This window comes from Hydra viridissima, unplaced genomic scaffold (genome assembly GCF_058129835.1).
Source record: "Hydra viridissima isolate aposymbiotic clone 2 unplaced genomic scaffold, HvirCarnegie_v1 scaffold_7, whole genome shotgun sequence".
Classification (NCBI taxonomy): Eukaryota; Metazoa; Cnidaria; class Hydrozoa; order Anthoathecata; family Hydridae; genus Hydra; species Hydra viridissima.
In genome coordinates this window covers 4,186,387-4,202,040 of record NW_028324306.1, presented here as the reverse complement: position 1 = coordinate 4,202,040, position 15,654 = coordinate 4,186,387, and the positions used below count along the sequence as shown (strand labels likewise).

The 15,654-nt window shown below is 30.6% G+C and overlaps 1 protein-coding gene and 1 pseudogene across 1 annotated transcript; both read left to right on the top strand.

Annotated features, from left to right (window-relative positions):
- The first annotated feature begins 291 nt into the window (after nucleotides 1-291).
- On the top strand, nucleotides 292-12,861 carry LOC149885711 (uncharacterized). Its single transcript, XM_090094245.1, has 3 exons — nucleotides 292-354; nucleotides 569-1,206; nucleotides 12,585-12,861. Exons 1-3 carry the CDS (start codon nucleotides 292-294, stop codon nucleotides 12,859-12,861), a joined length of 978 nt encoding a protein of 325 aa, XP_089950371.1.
- Nucleotides 12,862-12,965: 104 nt separating this feature from the next.
- LOC149885710 (uncharacterized) lies at nucleotides 12,966-14,547 on the top strand (annotated as a pseudogene).
- Nucleotides 14,548-15,654: the final 1,107 nt, after the last annotated feature.

Sequence of the window (15,654 nt, the reverse complement as noted above, 5' to 3'; positions counted from 1 at the left end):
TTTAAGTTGGTTCATTAATCAATGTTTTATTTTCATTCATCAGCGTCAAATTTTATTCAAACATATTTGGACATTACATATTATTCAACAGAAATAGTTGCGCTTTATTTAAAGAAATAGTTACCCTTTAGTTGGAAAAAGTTACAGTTTAGTCAAATAAATAGTTTTAATTCGATTGCAAAAGCTTTGTTTTTGATTGAAAAGATAAGCACACCTTTTGAATCAAAATCAAAGTTTTTACAAACAAGTAAAACTAATATTATATGAATTATACGTTGGACCAACGTCAGAATGCCACGCTCACCCAAAGTCGAAATTCGACGTTGGGCCAACGCTTGCCCAACGCACAGTGGAGTATTTGTATGACAAAATCGCTCTAAAGTCAAAAAATCAAGTTTGCATAAAAATCTTATTAACTTTATTATTTTCAAGCTAGATATTTGTTTCATTAGATTATCTAACAGAAAATTCTTCTCGAATTTTCCCTTTGTCGCATTTTTGTTCACAACGTGGCGTTTGTATTTGAAATTTCGTGGGGAAAAGTATATTTTATTTGTCGTTCATTAAGGACACACCACTATGTATTACTTATTTTATTATTTATCATGTAGATTCGACAGAAGTCAAAAAGTTGTTCACTAGAAGAGAGTTATATGAAATAATGAAAGATTGTAAAGGTAAAAAATTTGATGAAAAGTTTTCGTTGTTAGAAGAACACCTTATAACAGTCATGAAATATCCAATAGATCAAAAAAGTACCATAACAAGAATTTTAAAATTCTTTAAGAGTGATTTCAAGAAAAGATGGATAGCTGCAAGTTATAAACAAGAAAGTTTTATAAAAAACAATAAACAATGGCTCAAATCAAACATCGAGCTACCTTATTGGTCAATAAACATTCGACAGAAACCTGGACGACCATCAAAATCATTTATAGAACTAAGTGATTGCAGCAAGCGTCGAAAAACTATGGATTTGCGCAAACAGGTCTCTGTTGATGAGTTGACGTATGCAGCCAGAATGAGCCAGCACACTTCAGGAAATACTAATGTTTCAAAACTTATTAAAGAAATTACTGCCACGCCTATCAGAGCAAAGAAATACCGAAAAGCATTTAGCTCTTCTTTTAAAAAAGTAACTGTCAATAAATTAACACCTCAAGAGGCACTGGGACTGTTTGTTGAAGGCGATTACCCCAGAAAACAGTGAGAACTTATTCAAAGTAGAAACAAAAATGTCTACCCCTGCTACTCAATAATACAACAAGAAAAAAAGAATGTTACCCTAATAAGGAATTGATACAAGTAACCGAAACAACAGCTGAAATTCAACTAAAAGCATTTCTTGACCACACCACATTACCCTTATATAAATATGTCTCAGAGGTTGTAGAAAAGTGTTCAATTGAAGAACAGAAAAATATGGTTTTAATATCAAATTGGGGTTGCAATGGATCGCAACAAGCAAAATTTAAGCAAATATTTTTCAAAGTTCTTTAGTACCTCTGAGAATGATTTTTAAAGTTGATGGCCAGCAGGAAAAAATTATATGGGAAAACCCAGTAACCTCATCTCCAAGGCTCTGCATGCCCATTCGAATACGTTTCATTAGTGAATCTAAAGACATTACAATGGACGAGATAAAGCACGTAAAAAACCACATATGGAATCTCAGGGAAACGAGGTTGCCCAATGAAATTGGAAAAATAAAGCATACCTTTTTACAATGGTAGATGGTAAAGTGTGCAACACTGTAACTGATACTACATCAACTATGAAGTGCTACATTTCTGGACAAACATTGAAAGATTTTTATAAATTGATTAAAAAAGAGCCAATCAATACGGAAACCATCTCATTTGGGCTCTCAATTCTTCATGCAAGGATCCGCTTTTTTGAATCGCTTCTTCATTTAGCTTGTAAAATACCTTTAAAAAAGTAGAAAGTTCGATCAAACGAGGAAAAAAAAATTAGGTATACCAAAGCAGGGTTTGGAAATACCAATGATGGCAATACGTCAAGAAGATTTTTTTCAAACCCGGAATTATCTTCACAGTTATCCGAGAAGACAGCTCAACCCCGAAATAAACACTTTCGGTAGTACAGACAACATTTTATTCGAAAGTTTTCTCGTATCAACTGCAATACAGACGTATTAAATAGGCTGCTATTGAGTTCAGACCCATACATAAGCATTTCTAGATCAAAACGGTACAAAAAATCGTTGCCTTTTTCCAAATAAGCAGTCAGTATGATGATCTCAGCATGATGCTTTGATAAGCGAATATGTCTTTTTATTAATAATAAATTACTCTTTAAAAATATATATATTTTTAAAAAAACATTGAATTTTAATAAAATTCTGTGTTTTAAACTAATAAAGTGAAAAAAAATCCATAAAATTTTTTTGAGCGGTTTTGTCATACAAATATTCCACTGTGCAAAGGTTGGTTGCGACTTCGCGCAGGCTATCAAATCCACGTTGGCTCGATGTCGGTTGCCGACCATAGGCCAACAAATTTTTTGACGGTGATCCAATGTCTATGTGCTATCTGGGGCTTGTAATGATTCACAAACATTAAAATGTTTTTGCGCACTTAAGGTATTTAAGTGCTTTACAGCTTTTTGCTTATACGTTGACAGTCTACCAAGTGGCCATCTAGCAAGCTTTGATTTGAGAACATATGCAGATCTTGTCGGCTCGGATGTTTTTATCTCTGTAGATGCCTCTTTTTGTTTATTATACGTGCCAGGTACTTGTTCCACAAATAATGTCTTTCAAGGATCATTTTGGTATGTTATGGCTAGTAGATCTATTACGCGGTCAATTTGATTCCAGATATAAAACGGATTTGTCCCCTAACTCTAACAAAGGACCTTAAATGAGAGCTCTGCATTATGCTCTTCGAACTTTGAAGCACAGTAACTTTTGCTTAAAGTTCAACATTTTAAAACTAAGCTTACCTAAATATTCCCGATAATTCATTAGGCGTCTTGGATGTTACTAGTATATTACTGAATATATCGGACATGGTATCGCCGATTCTGAAAACAGTTTGCCCTAATTTTTTTAATTTCATAAACCCTCGGTATCGGACAGTATCTTTTATATGAGTTTCCGCGGATGGGTTGATATTATGCGGTCCATATATCAAGCAATTCACAGCGGTTTAAAAACTAACTTGACTTTGGTGTGAGCTCTTCTATTAAATTAAAGATACTCTCGCATCATACAACATCTCTTCAAATCAGCGTTTCCTATACACATTGTTTTAGTTCGCAGATAAGCTGTTTTGTATTCAATTTTGGCTCCCAATTTTCAATCAAAGAAATTATTGACACTGAATTGTTTTTCACTAGCTCTACGATTAACGCAACACTAAACTTTAAGCTATTCTTATCATTTTGACAGGTTAATTTAATCTACAGCTTTCGGAATATTTTCAGTTGATTTTAAAGAGAGAGTTTCGAATTAATAATTTTATTTCAAAAAGTAAACTAGGGCGAGTTTTTTCAGAAAAGTAAAGTTTTTGATGGAAACGTTTATGATTATTCTGAAAGCAAATTTAATGATAATTTCAAATAGTGGAAACAAAATTATGTTAATTAACTTTCTTTGCCCAAAATTTAATGATTCATAAAGGCGTGTTATAATCTCGACGAAAAATAATTATCCGAACATTAAGAAACTTTTTAGAGAGGTTGTTTAAAAAAAATAATTTAAGCAATAGTTTAAGATAAATTATTATCAAATAATGAGTAATCGCTAATAATCGGCAGATATTTTTTTCATTACAAGCCCCATATATTTTTCAAAGCAATGTGATTTGTTATTGATATTATCAAGAATGAGAGTTAATGCAAAGGAATGCCTGCAACAAACCATGACTGTATTGGGTTACGTATCCTGACCGGTAAGTATTAATGCCATGCCATGTGCTTTCACGATGTTCGAGCCCTGCATTTAAAGCACATCAAGATCAAGAAACACAAAAGATAAAAGGTTTTTATCTAAATGAGGTGGTCTACACATAGGAGATGGTCTTCTAAAGAACATTTTATATGTGTGGAACACCACTTGTTCGTAAATTCAAAAGTAAATTTAACGGTTGCCCCATTGCAGAGTTTTTCAGTTTGTGGCCAAAGAAGTATTCTATTACCTTAAGCCTGTTACAACATGATATTCATGGCCCATGGCGCTCAACGAACAGTTATTATGATAGAGCATTTTTTCAACATATAAATAAATAAATAACGCTTCTCAATACGTAGTTTATTTAAAATTTTCACAACAACATCCTCATAACAAAGAAAGTATTATTTCTACTAGTATTTCTTTATAAGTAGAAGAGAATTTAATTTTAAAACAAATTTTATCTACTTAGAAAAATAGAAAAATATTTATTTATTTAAATGCCTCTGACATTTATAAAAACTAGTTTTAAGTACAATTAAAGTGTTCTTCAATACCGGGAAACTTTCAACTGTTTATAAACAAAATTTTAATGCAAAATGTACTGCTGCCAATGGTGTTCCATTCGGGTTCATTTGTAGCACAAGTTGCTCACCTAGTAATATAAGAGTTCACAAGCCTCTGCGCAGTTCAAATCATCCAAAGTAATATCAAACAAACCACTTTTCTTTGTTACATAAATTTGTTCATTATTGAAAAGCAATGATTTTCTTGTAACGTATTTTCAGACGAAGCTAATTTTGTAGCTAAGAATACTTGCTGCAGCAAGTCTTTTTAGCCACAAACTTAATTCTTAGCCGCAAGTTAGTTCGAGGAAATAACCTTAAAATATCATTTGAAACTCTCCACCAATTTGCTCAAATAATTTACCAAGAAGTTGATGTTGCTATATTAATAACATTCATTTTCAGATACTGTCAGCTTGGAATATAAAATAATTATGCTGGAATTACACCCTTTTTAGATAAATCGCAGAAGGAGAGGTATTGTGAATATTTGCAAAGAAGATAGTCCTTTTGTTTTTCGCTGACCAAAAATGATAAATAAAGTGCAAACTTCGAATTCAAAAAAATCGAATTTAATATAATTGATATATTTAGGCATAAAAAGTAGAAGTGAGAAAATTTTCGGTAAGTAGGGTTAAAATTTTTAATGCTCCAACTCATTCGCTGGCTAAAACATCAAATGTTCTGAGGAAAATTACTGTGAAAATATTGCAATATTGAATAATTAGTTTCATTTAGTTGTGAGTTTTGTTGTTTTAAAGTCTCCAATTATATAGAACGGTATTTAAGATTCTTGTAGCTTATTGTGTAATAGGAGTTTTGAGGTCTTTAATCGGATGTTGTAAAACAGCAGAAATAATGGAGGAGACAATAACCCAGGAACCATTCGTTCTATTGCCTTCTTGATTAATTTGTAAAGTAACACTATCGTTAATAGACAAAAAAAGTGCAGGGTTCTTAAATACCATTGAGAACAAAATTTCGCTTGAATTAAGTATAGCACCAGGAATTAAAATGGAGGCGTTAAAGTCAACAAAAAAGCAAAGAAAAGCAATTGAGTTCTCTCCGGAACTTATTGAACCTCTTTAAGTTCAAACTATTTCTTCAACTGATATTGGGATTCTAAAAGAGAGCAACTTTCATGAAAGAATGCAAATTTTAACCGTCCACTTTTATTACAACTTTTATTTGTAACACATTTTTAAAGAACAAGCTGAGTAAATGAAAGACTCACAAAATTAAATACAAATTATAGCTATTATCAAAATATAAATCATTATCAAAAAGTCGTATATTTTAAAGTTATACGGTTTTGATAGCATGCTGAAACTGCATCCATTATATCTACGCTTGCATTTATCTCCATGTGATTTATAGCTTGAGTATCTACCGTATTTACATAAGTAAGAGTTAGCCCCAAATTTTTGAATGAATAATTTACATACGATTCATTTGATATTTTAAGTTCCTCAATATTTGTGTAAGCTACTAAAGCAAGAAAATTTAGAATTTTGTCAGAAGCGTTGTTACCAATTTGAAATTGGGTAACCGAAGATCTTTTAGTTGATAACATGATATCAATCATATTAAATACTTTTGCTGCCATCTAGTGAAAGAAAAAAGAAAAAAGTTCAGTTCTTTATTTTGAAGAAAAAAAAACTTTAAATTTTTTTTAGCTGATAACTTTTAGTACCTTTATACTAAAAATATTGAAATATTCAATAATGAGTTTCATTTAGTTGTGAGTTTTTGTGTTTTAAAGTCTCCAATTATATAGAACGGTATTAAAATTTTTTTTTTAGATGAATTGAGTCTCGAATAGGCTTTTTTTGGAATATAAACATAAAATATATAAAATTAAAATAAAAAACTAAAATGTTAATGATATAGCTAAGTCTGATGCTCAAACTATAAATTTAAGCTATATTAGTGAAGATTTATATTATTGGCAGGCTCTGAAATAGACAAATTAACTTTTTATTACAACAATTTTATTTTATTTTATTTTATTAAATATTTTATTACAATTTATAACAGTATTTTTATATCATAATAAAATGTGGTATACAAATAAATGTAAATGTTAGAGTATCTGAAGCATAAAAGCAAAAATTATACACTCAAATAAAATAGATCTGTAACTATTTGTTTAAATTATGAAGATAAGAATCCAGATGAGAGAATAGTTGTGCTTGCCTTTACAGATACACAAATTAAAAAGATTGTGATATTATTTGAAAATAGTAAAGAAATTACTACTAAAATGAGCAAAATTAGCTTGTAATACGAAGAATAAAGGTAGATTTTAAGGTTTGCTAGCCGGACTTGTATCTTTTCTTTTGCCAACAAGGATCCATTTTATCATAAAACGTTCCGTTAGTACCAGATTCACAAATTGGGCTCGCCATTATGAGACCTGGGCAACTTAAGCAGAAAGAGGATGAAAATTCAATATTGTTCGGCGTGAAAGTTCCTCCTTATTTGGTTCATTGTACTCTTTCTGGTGAGGCTGTCTTCTATCCTGTTGGAAATTGTCTTCGGAGACAAATTCTTAACAACTGAACAGTTCTTTACAAATTCGTTTAAACATTTGTAATTGTAACACACTACAAAATTTTTCATTATGGTGTCGAGACACAGCGTCATCGGATTCATTGTAAATCACATCTGCACGGTTCAAAGCAGCTCTTTCTTTGAGCAATATAATATTAATCGGGCCCATCATCTTGATAGTAAAACTTCTGGAAATCCTACGACCAACATCAAATACACAGACACTTCTGTCAATTTAGCAAAATACTCAAATTATTTTCGAAAACCTGCTTTAAGACATCATCATTTCTAAGGAGTTATATACTCAAGAATAAATTACAATACTAGCTGTAAAAACAAAGGACTTTTTGTTTTGTTTTGATGTGTCCATTACAAAAAGGAATGATGATAAATTCTTTGAAATATGTTTTAAAATGAAAAGCAACTTTACAATGTAAGACTTTACTTGAAGTACGATTAGTGATATTGTTTTAAACACACTAATTGAAAACTTTATTTCACAAGAAGAGTTTACTACTTTTCTAAGTGAATTGACAAAGTATAGAGAGGAGGGAAGAGATAAGACATAATGCACGTAATACGATAGATGAAGATGAGAAAAGTTCACTCATTAATAAAGGAAAAGAAGAAACTATGAGCAGTTAAAATGACATTATGTGAATCAATAGTGACTTGATTAGTGAATAGATTCTTGTCAAGTGTGAGAGGCAAAATTGATTAACAATGTTGAAAAAAGAGCTCATTTTGTCTCAGAATATCTTAAAGTAAAGCGATATGTTAAAAATATATTTATGGATAAAAAACTTGGTCAACAGAATGCTCTAGACTTTTTCACCAAACAGTATAAACTTTAATTTATAGCCAGAGTTGCTTCAACGGGACCATGAAAGAGTACAATAATCGAGCTCGACAGGAATACGTTAAAAAACTTCAAAAAACTGATCGAATCAGTAATTTAGTAAGAGAATACTTTAGAAAAATTGCAACAAGTGATATTGATATAACTTAATGATGATAATTTGTATAAAGGGGATGGTGATATATATACAGAGATGGCAATTTATATATAGGAGATACAATGATTGACATTTTTAGAGCTCCACTCCGTGGCGCTAAAATTGCTACCGCTTATTGAATGAGACTGTGTAACCAGTTGAATGCACCTGCTTCAACTAACTTTGGAAACTCTCTGTAAAACCATCACCTGAGATATCTAGATTTACTTTGGTTGAATTTTAAACTGCTAAAGATACTGATCAACAGCAAAATTCTGCCATCTTTGAGAAAGTAAATCTTCATGCCTCAAAGGAAATACGGTTTGGATGACAAAGTCCAAACAATAGTAATAGACTTCACTCTTCGATCAAAATGACTCTAGTTAAAGCTATGCTTAAAGAAGATTGAATGTATAGTGTGGAAAAATTTTTATCAAGAAAAATTTGAAATAACAGACCCAAAACCGAAGCCAAAGTTTTTTAGTTGGTGATAAAGTAAAAATAATCTTCAAAAAGGATTAAACAACCATAGGGGCTGAAGAAGTTTTTACGGTACCTGTAGTGCAAAATACTATTCCAGTCACATATAAGATTAAAAATTATAATGGTGGAGACATAGCAGAAACATTTTATGAAGAACAACTGCAAAAGACGAAACAATATGTATTAGAATTGAAAAGATGTTAAGAAAAACCAAAATAAAGTCTTTAGTAAAATGGGTTGGTTATCCAGGCTCATTTAACTCATGGGTAGATAATAAAGATTTGTTTGACATTCCACGTTAACCAAAGTTGAAGTTTACATGTTTATCTTTATTATTGGATCTAATGAGCAAAAATGTATAGCATATATATGAGGCTAAATATTTCTAAGTAAAAAGATAGGTGGGAAGGTCCATGCTGCAATATCATATGTGACAATATTTAGTCATTTGTGCACAATAAGTTGTTATTACACTAAACAACATGAACAACTTTGACAGTGATAAACCTTCCTTAATCAACTGAAGATTTGCATTATGTGATTATTTACAATTTGAGCTTGGATATTACTTAGTAAATAAAAAGTTAAAAAGCACTGTCCTATTTTATCTACGTTTCGAGTTTATAACAGTTTTATTATATACTTAATAATCATTGTGTTATATTACAATAATGGACCAAGCCCTACCAACTGTTTAGAATTTTTGAAAGCATTCTAAACGTATAACCCCAAGAAAGTATCAAAAACTTAAAACATTATATTTCTTTTTCCTCAGATTTTCGAATACATGAGTGAATCTAACAAATATGAGTTTGGCTATAGAAACATTGAGTAACCTCTACATTAAATCATCTAATACAATGTTCGATCGACATTGTTTAGCAACATGTGGACAAAAAAACCAGGTAAATCATTTGATAAATACATCTCAGCACTTAAAATACTTGTCAAGATTTTAATATTAAAGCAGCCATTGCATTATAATACCAAAAAGAAGCAATTTGCGACTCCTTTATCAGTGGTATAGCTTCAATCCGTCAATGTTTGCTTAAAAATAGAGACATGAGGTCAGAAGTTGTACTTGACGTAAGACTCCAAGTTATAGGCAATTACTGCGCTGATATTATTCTTGGCAATAGCTTTCGGCTTCAGCACCAAACTGAAACACCTAATTTTGGTGGTGTGAGAGATCTTTTTGTAGTTGGATTTGCTACATTAAGTGTAGAATCTCTGAACTTGTTCGAAAACTTTACTCCCGACTGAAAACTCATAGCTTCAAAATCCCGCCTTTACAGTGGTAAAGACAATGTTTATTAGCTCCTAAGTACAACGTTTATACGAAGAAGTAATTATTGAACCTTCAACATCACCCAATAGATATCAAGTTATTGAAATAATAAACGAATGATAGAAAAAGTGCCAAAGAGAATATAACGGACACTTTGCTTTTTTTTTTAACAATTTGACAATCTGTGGTATGACACAAGTGAAACATTACTAAAGCCTCTTTTTAGCTGCTAAAATGAAGAATTAAACCTGCAAAAACAAAAAATGTGCTTTCTCTACAACATTTCCGAACCTTCTTGGTTACAAAAATGTTCACTAAAATATCAGGCAATCACTAAGCGACTTTGCCCACTCTGGGAACTACTTGTACCTGTAGATACAAAATCCCTAAAACGAACATTGGGTCTTTTTATTACTATTCACACATTATCCCTTATTTTACTAAGAAGGTTGCCCCATTAGTCAGAAATAAAACATTTCCTTAAGGCTCTTCATGTATTGAAGCGTTTATTACTCTCAACATTCGAGTACTGAACCAAAAGCCAATCAAACCTCCTAAATCAGCTGAATCTCTTTAAAAAATCCTTGAAAGAGCTCAATAACAGCTTTTTAATTGAATCTTTTCAAAAGGCATATCAATTCTGAGTTAAGGAATGGCTAAGCTTTCTATAGAAAAAAACAACTTAGGTTGACACACTTCTCATATTTCAATATATGAAATGTTGCAAAATAAAAAATATTACTCATTTTAGATGAAAAACTAAGAAGTCAATGGCCCCACCTAAGAAATAAATAAAATTTTAAAGTGGCACTTATATTTTTCACATCACTGCTCCATGCATTGTTATGCGGAAATAAGATTTGTACATTTTTTTAATTGACTTTTCAGATTTAAACTTTTTAAGTTTTTTTTTTTCTTTCGACATTCAGTTTTTAATTCACTATGAAAAATAAATCTTTTTTTTTAAACTTGATATTTAAAGGGTTTTTCAAGGTTTATAAAAAATCACATTTTCGTTAAAATCTTTTCAAAGTATATAATAAGTATTAAATTTCTATAATACTTTTATGCGAAATTAAAATAATCATATATTTAAATGAATGTAAAACTAGAAATACAAAAAAATAGTTTATGCATAGTATTTTTTTCTTGCTTATTTGATTTCTTAATCATTGATAGATTTGAGCATGTGGTAACAGAGATCACCTCGTATTTTTAAATAAAATTTTGCAAATTTGAATTGCCTTTATTGCCATGCAAAAATATTCGGGCGACTTCTGTGACCGCCTGTTTTAGAATCATTTATTTACTTCTGTTAGTTTAATTTAAAAACTGGCAAAATTCTGTGTAGTGAAAGGAAATTCCGCAGCTCAATAAAATACTTATATGAAGATTCGATCTCTGGACTCTCTGCTTTAAGCTTGCAATTGACCAAGTTTCACCTTGCAAAGGACTTTGGGGGCATCCATAAAGTTCGTACACAGGTACGGGGAGAGAGAGGGTTACCAAAAAACGTACAAATGCGTACAAGGGGAGGTCATATTCAAAACAGCGAGTACGTACGCGGTTTTACTATCTTTCTCAAGAATTATTCCTAAAACTTGATCTGTATTAACAAAAAGCAATGAACTTCTCGAATATAAAAAATCTATATCTTGTTTTTTTCTGACTTCGGTCACTGAAAGAAAGTAGAAAGCGAGCGATCGTTGTTCAAATTATTCCTTATCTTCAGTTATGTCGTTTAATTGGACGTTAAAAGCAAATTTTTTACGAATTTTTTTTTTTTTTTTTAATTACGCAATCTGGTTTTTATCTATTCAATTAAAACGAGGACAAGTATCGTCAACTTCTTGAGTTATATAAGAAAGCATATTCAACACTTGAAAAACAAAAGCAGTATCAGCACGCACAGGAGTTGTGGAAAATAGTAAAATATGATCAGTCTTTGTATGAAAAAAAAGTAAACAAATTAAAAGTGAAAGCAACTAAGTCAAATGGATCAATTCTGTCATTCTGGGGAAATGCTTTGTCACTGCCTAGCAAAAAGAAAAAAGATATCCATTCAGTGCGGTTGTCACAGGAAATTTTGCTGCTAGGAAATTTTGCGGCTGCGGCATAATTTCTTAGGAAAATTTGCTGCTCAGCTGCATTATTCGCTAGGAAAAATTGCCGCTTGCAAGAAAATTTGCTGTTGAATGCGTGATAAACAGAAATTAATCATGCGTCCATATTTAAAATATGAACGACAAAGAATTCAACAATCTTGTTGATTTAATTGTCAGAGGATTATACCCTCATGGCATGGATAAGATTAGAAAAGATGGATTAAGAAGAAAGCCTAAATGATTTTTCGTAAAGGATGGCTCACTTTTTTACTACGATAAAAAAAGAAACATGGATCTGCTTGTAGTTCTAACAAGTCAAAAAACTATGATTCTCAAAGGCTGTCATTCAATGCAATTCTTTGTGGTGGATACTTTGGTCGAGGTAAAACGTTAGAAAAACTCTCCGAGAGGTATTACTGGAAAGGGATGGTAGATAATGTAAGTAATATTTGTAAATATTGTGATAAGTGTCAAATAGCAAACAGGTTTATACACTAAAGTTTATTTTTTATTGTTTATTTAAAACAATAATAACAATGACAATTTTAATTTATAATACTGCAGGTATTGTTATCTTAACTTATAACAAAAATTAAACACAATTGTATTTTTTTTTTTAAATAATATAAAGTCTTTAAAAATGCATAATTTATATTATTTCCTTCATAATATACTTTATAGAGCATTTGAGAAATACTCAGCTGAACTATATCCTATTAAAGTTAAAGATGAAATAAGAAGTACTGTTAGAATTGATTTAATTGGACCTCTTCCTTTAACAGAAAGGGGAAATAAATATATCAGAACAGCCACCTGTTTATTCTCCAAGTGGCCTGAAGCTGCTTCCTTATCTGATAAAACAGCTACAAGTGCAACAGAGTTCTTGTATACATGCTTTACAAGACATGGTTGTTGTGAAGTTCAGATAAGTGACCAAGGAAGAGAGTTTCTTTGTTAATATTTTGCATAACTATAATGTTTTATGCCAAAACTTGCAAAAACTTTTTTTTTTCTTTTATAAATTAATTTTTATTTATTTGGTTATGATAAACTTGTTTATTATTTAATACAAACCCTATACAGGCATTTTTTACAGGCCATTTTATAATAGACCTATTTCCTTATAATATTTCTACTCAGATAAAGAATTTTTTTTGTTTTGTTTTGTTTAGGTAAACCATGAATTAAATAAAATGGTGGGAACAAAGTGCAACATAACAAGTGCCTACCACCCACAGAGTAACGGTCAAGACGAAAGGTTCAATCAAACTCTTCAGCGTCAACTTTTAAAATATCTTAATGAAAAGCAAAACACATGGGATCAATACATTGAAAGTATATTGTTTTCATACCGTGCCTCTGTTCAAGACTCTACAAAACAAACCCCATTTTATCTAGTTTACAGAATACAAGCTAGGCTTCCTGTTGATTTACAAATAAAATCTATAAAAAACGATTTTGAAAATAAACCTACGATTGATGACAGCTTAAAAAATAGAAAAAGTCTATTAGAAAATGTAATAGAAATGCAAAAAAATGCACTGCAAAATATTCAGAAAGCTCAGGAACGCTAAAAAAAAGCATATGATGCCAAACATTGTTCAGAAAACCAATTGTTTAAAGTTGGCATTCAAGTGTTAATAAGAAATAGTAAAAAACTTTCCAGAAAAGGTTCAAAGATGGAGCCAAATTGGACTGGTCCTTACAAAGTTTGTCAAATTTTGAAAAAGAATACTTTTCGTTTATGTAATGTAAATGATTACAATAAGAAATTAAAACAAGTATACAATATGACTCGTTTAAAGATTTATTATCCTATTTCTGAAAATATGGTTCTAAATAATATTGTTGAAAAAGTCCTAAATAATTCTGAAGAAAAGTCAAAACCTATATCTAAGGAACTTTCTATTTTTACACTGACAATGAAAAAAGTTATGCTAGACGGCAAAGATTTGACAGGCAAACATATAAATTTAGCTCAGTTGATAATAAAGAAACAGTTTCCAGATATTATTGGTTTACAGGATACCTTGTTGTCACAGACTGATGCATTTAAGGCAGTAAGTACAGATAAAATTTCTGTTCAGATCCACTTTATTAATTTTCATTGGGTCACTTTCAGTTCAATAAATTGATCAATTTCACTTTATGACAGTATGTATTACAAACTAGATTCACATCTAATTAATTAGTTAGCCAGATGTTACAAGAATTTTGCCGATTATAATTGTGAATTTCCACCAAGTATTGTTGTAAATATTAAGTGTCCAATTAATAGACTGGAAGTTTGGATTATGGATTATTTGCTATAGCTAATGCTGTGCATTTGGCTTTCAGTAAACAACCCGAAACTATATCATATAATCAAAAGTTTATGAGACAACATCTTGAAAAAATGTTTCATGCTGGACAGTTTAAACCCTTCCCATTACTTAATAAGCGAAGTAAATTGAGTATTACACGTAACAATCCCTCAACTATAAATGTTCAACTGCATTGCACTTGCTTAATGCCTTACATTTATGATTTTATGGTTACTTGCAGCAATTGCCTAAATTGGTTCCATATTACAAGTGTCCAATATAAAAAAGACAATTCAGTGCAGGAGTGGATATGTGAAATATGCATACGAAATATGCCATAAATATTTTTTCTATAAAATATTTCTGTATTTTTTTAAATATATTATCAACTCTTGTCTTAGAGTTTTACTTTGTTATAATTATTCAATTCAGCTTAATATATTGTGTGGCAATCAATAAAATACTTCGAAAAAGTTCATTGAAAGCTAGAAATATTGACATAAATTAAATTTATAAAAATATTAGCAAAACCAGATATTTTATATTTAATGTTAATAAAAGTAAAATTATCAATTAAAAAGATTTTTTTTTTATAATTACTTTAATTGGTTAAGGACGATTACTTTTAAAGGTTACTTTTACTAAGGCAAAGGTTTTTATTATGTAGCGTACATAAAAAGTAAATTGATTTAAAAAGATGGAAAAGAACAATGACTAATAACTTTAAGTTAATTTTAATTTGAACATTATAGTGTGCTCCTTCAATTTAGCTTGTTCGTTCAGGCAAAAAAATTGAAATTTCGAAGAAATAATCTGAGGAAAGATTGAAACTAATTAATTAGCTTTTTTCAGCAGCAAATTTTCCTGCGAGCGGCAATTTTTCCCAGGAAATAATGCAGCTGAGCAGCAGATTTTCCTAGGAAATAATGTCGCTGCCGCAAAATTTCCTAGCAGCAAAGTTTCTTGTGACACCGTCTTCGTCAAATAATAAACAAAGTTTTCCGAACGCAACTACGACAGAGCCTGAAAGGATTGAACTTTGTAAGCAATATTTTGAAATAGTTTACAAACTTTTTCTCTCGTAATTTTCCATATATTGAATTCAACCGAATTGGTAATCATACTACATTCTACGACTATAGTACAATCGCATAGTTTTATTCATCATAATTGGACAACTATATCCAATCTCTATAACTGTCGAGAATTTATAATAGTTCATTTTTGGGTGTTTCCTAAATTCAGATTTAACATGAAACGAGAAGGAAAGAGCAAAATCCAGCACCAGTTAAAAGTCAAAGAAAATCTCAGATCTTGAATCACAGCGTTCATCCTTGATAATCGCATGCGATTTTGGTTTGTCTACTGTAACGAGGAAACACTGTGAAAGAAAGCATAAGAAAAGAAAAAACAAAGTTGGACAGGTAATTGTTAAGATATATATATCA

What these genes read in the sequence shown, in the direction of transcription:
- LOC149885711 (XM_090094245.1), top strand. Translation starts at nt 292, where the DNA reads ATGCCACGCTCACCCAAAGTCGAAATTCGACGTTGGGCCAACGCTTGC. An exon ending in CTTGCCCAACGCACAGTGGA is followed by an intron (nt 355 to 568) that starts GTATTTGTATGA and finishes TCGTTCATTAAG; the next exon opens with GACACACCACTATGTATTAC. An exon ending in GGCGATTACCCCAGAAAACA is followed by an intron (nt 1,207 to 12,584) that starts GTGAGAACTTAT and finishes TATACTTTATAG; the next exon opens with AGCATTTGAGAAATACTCAG.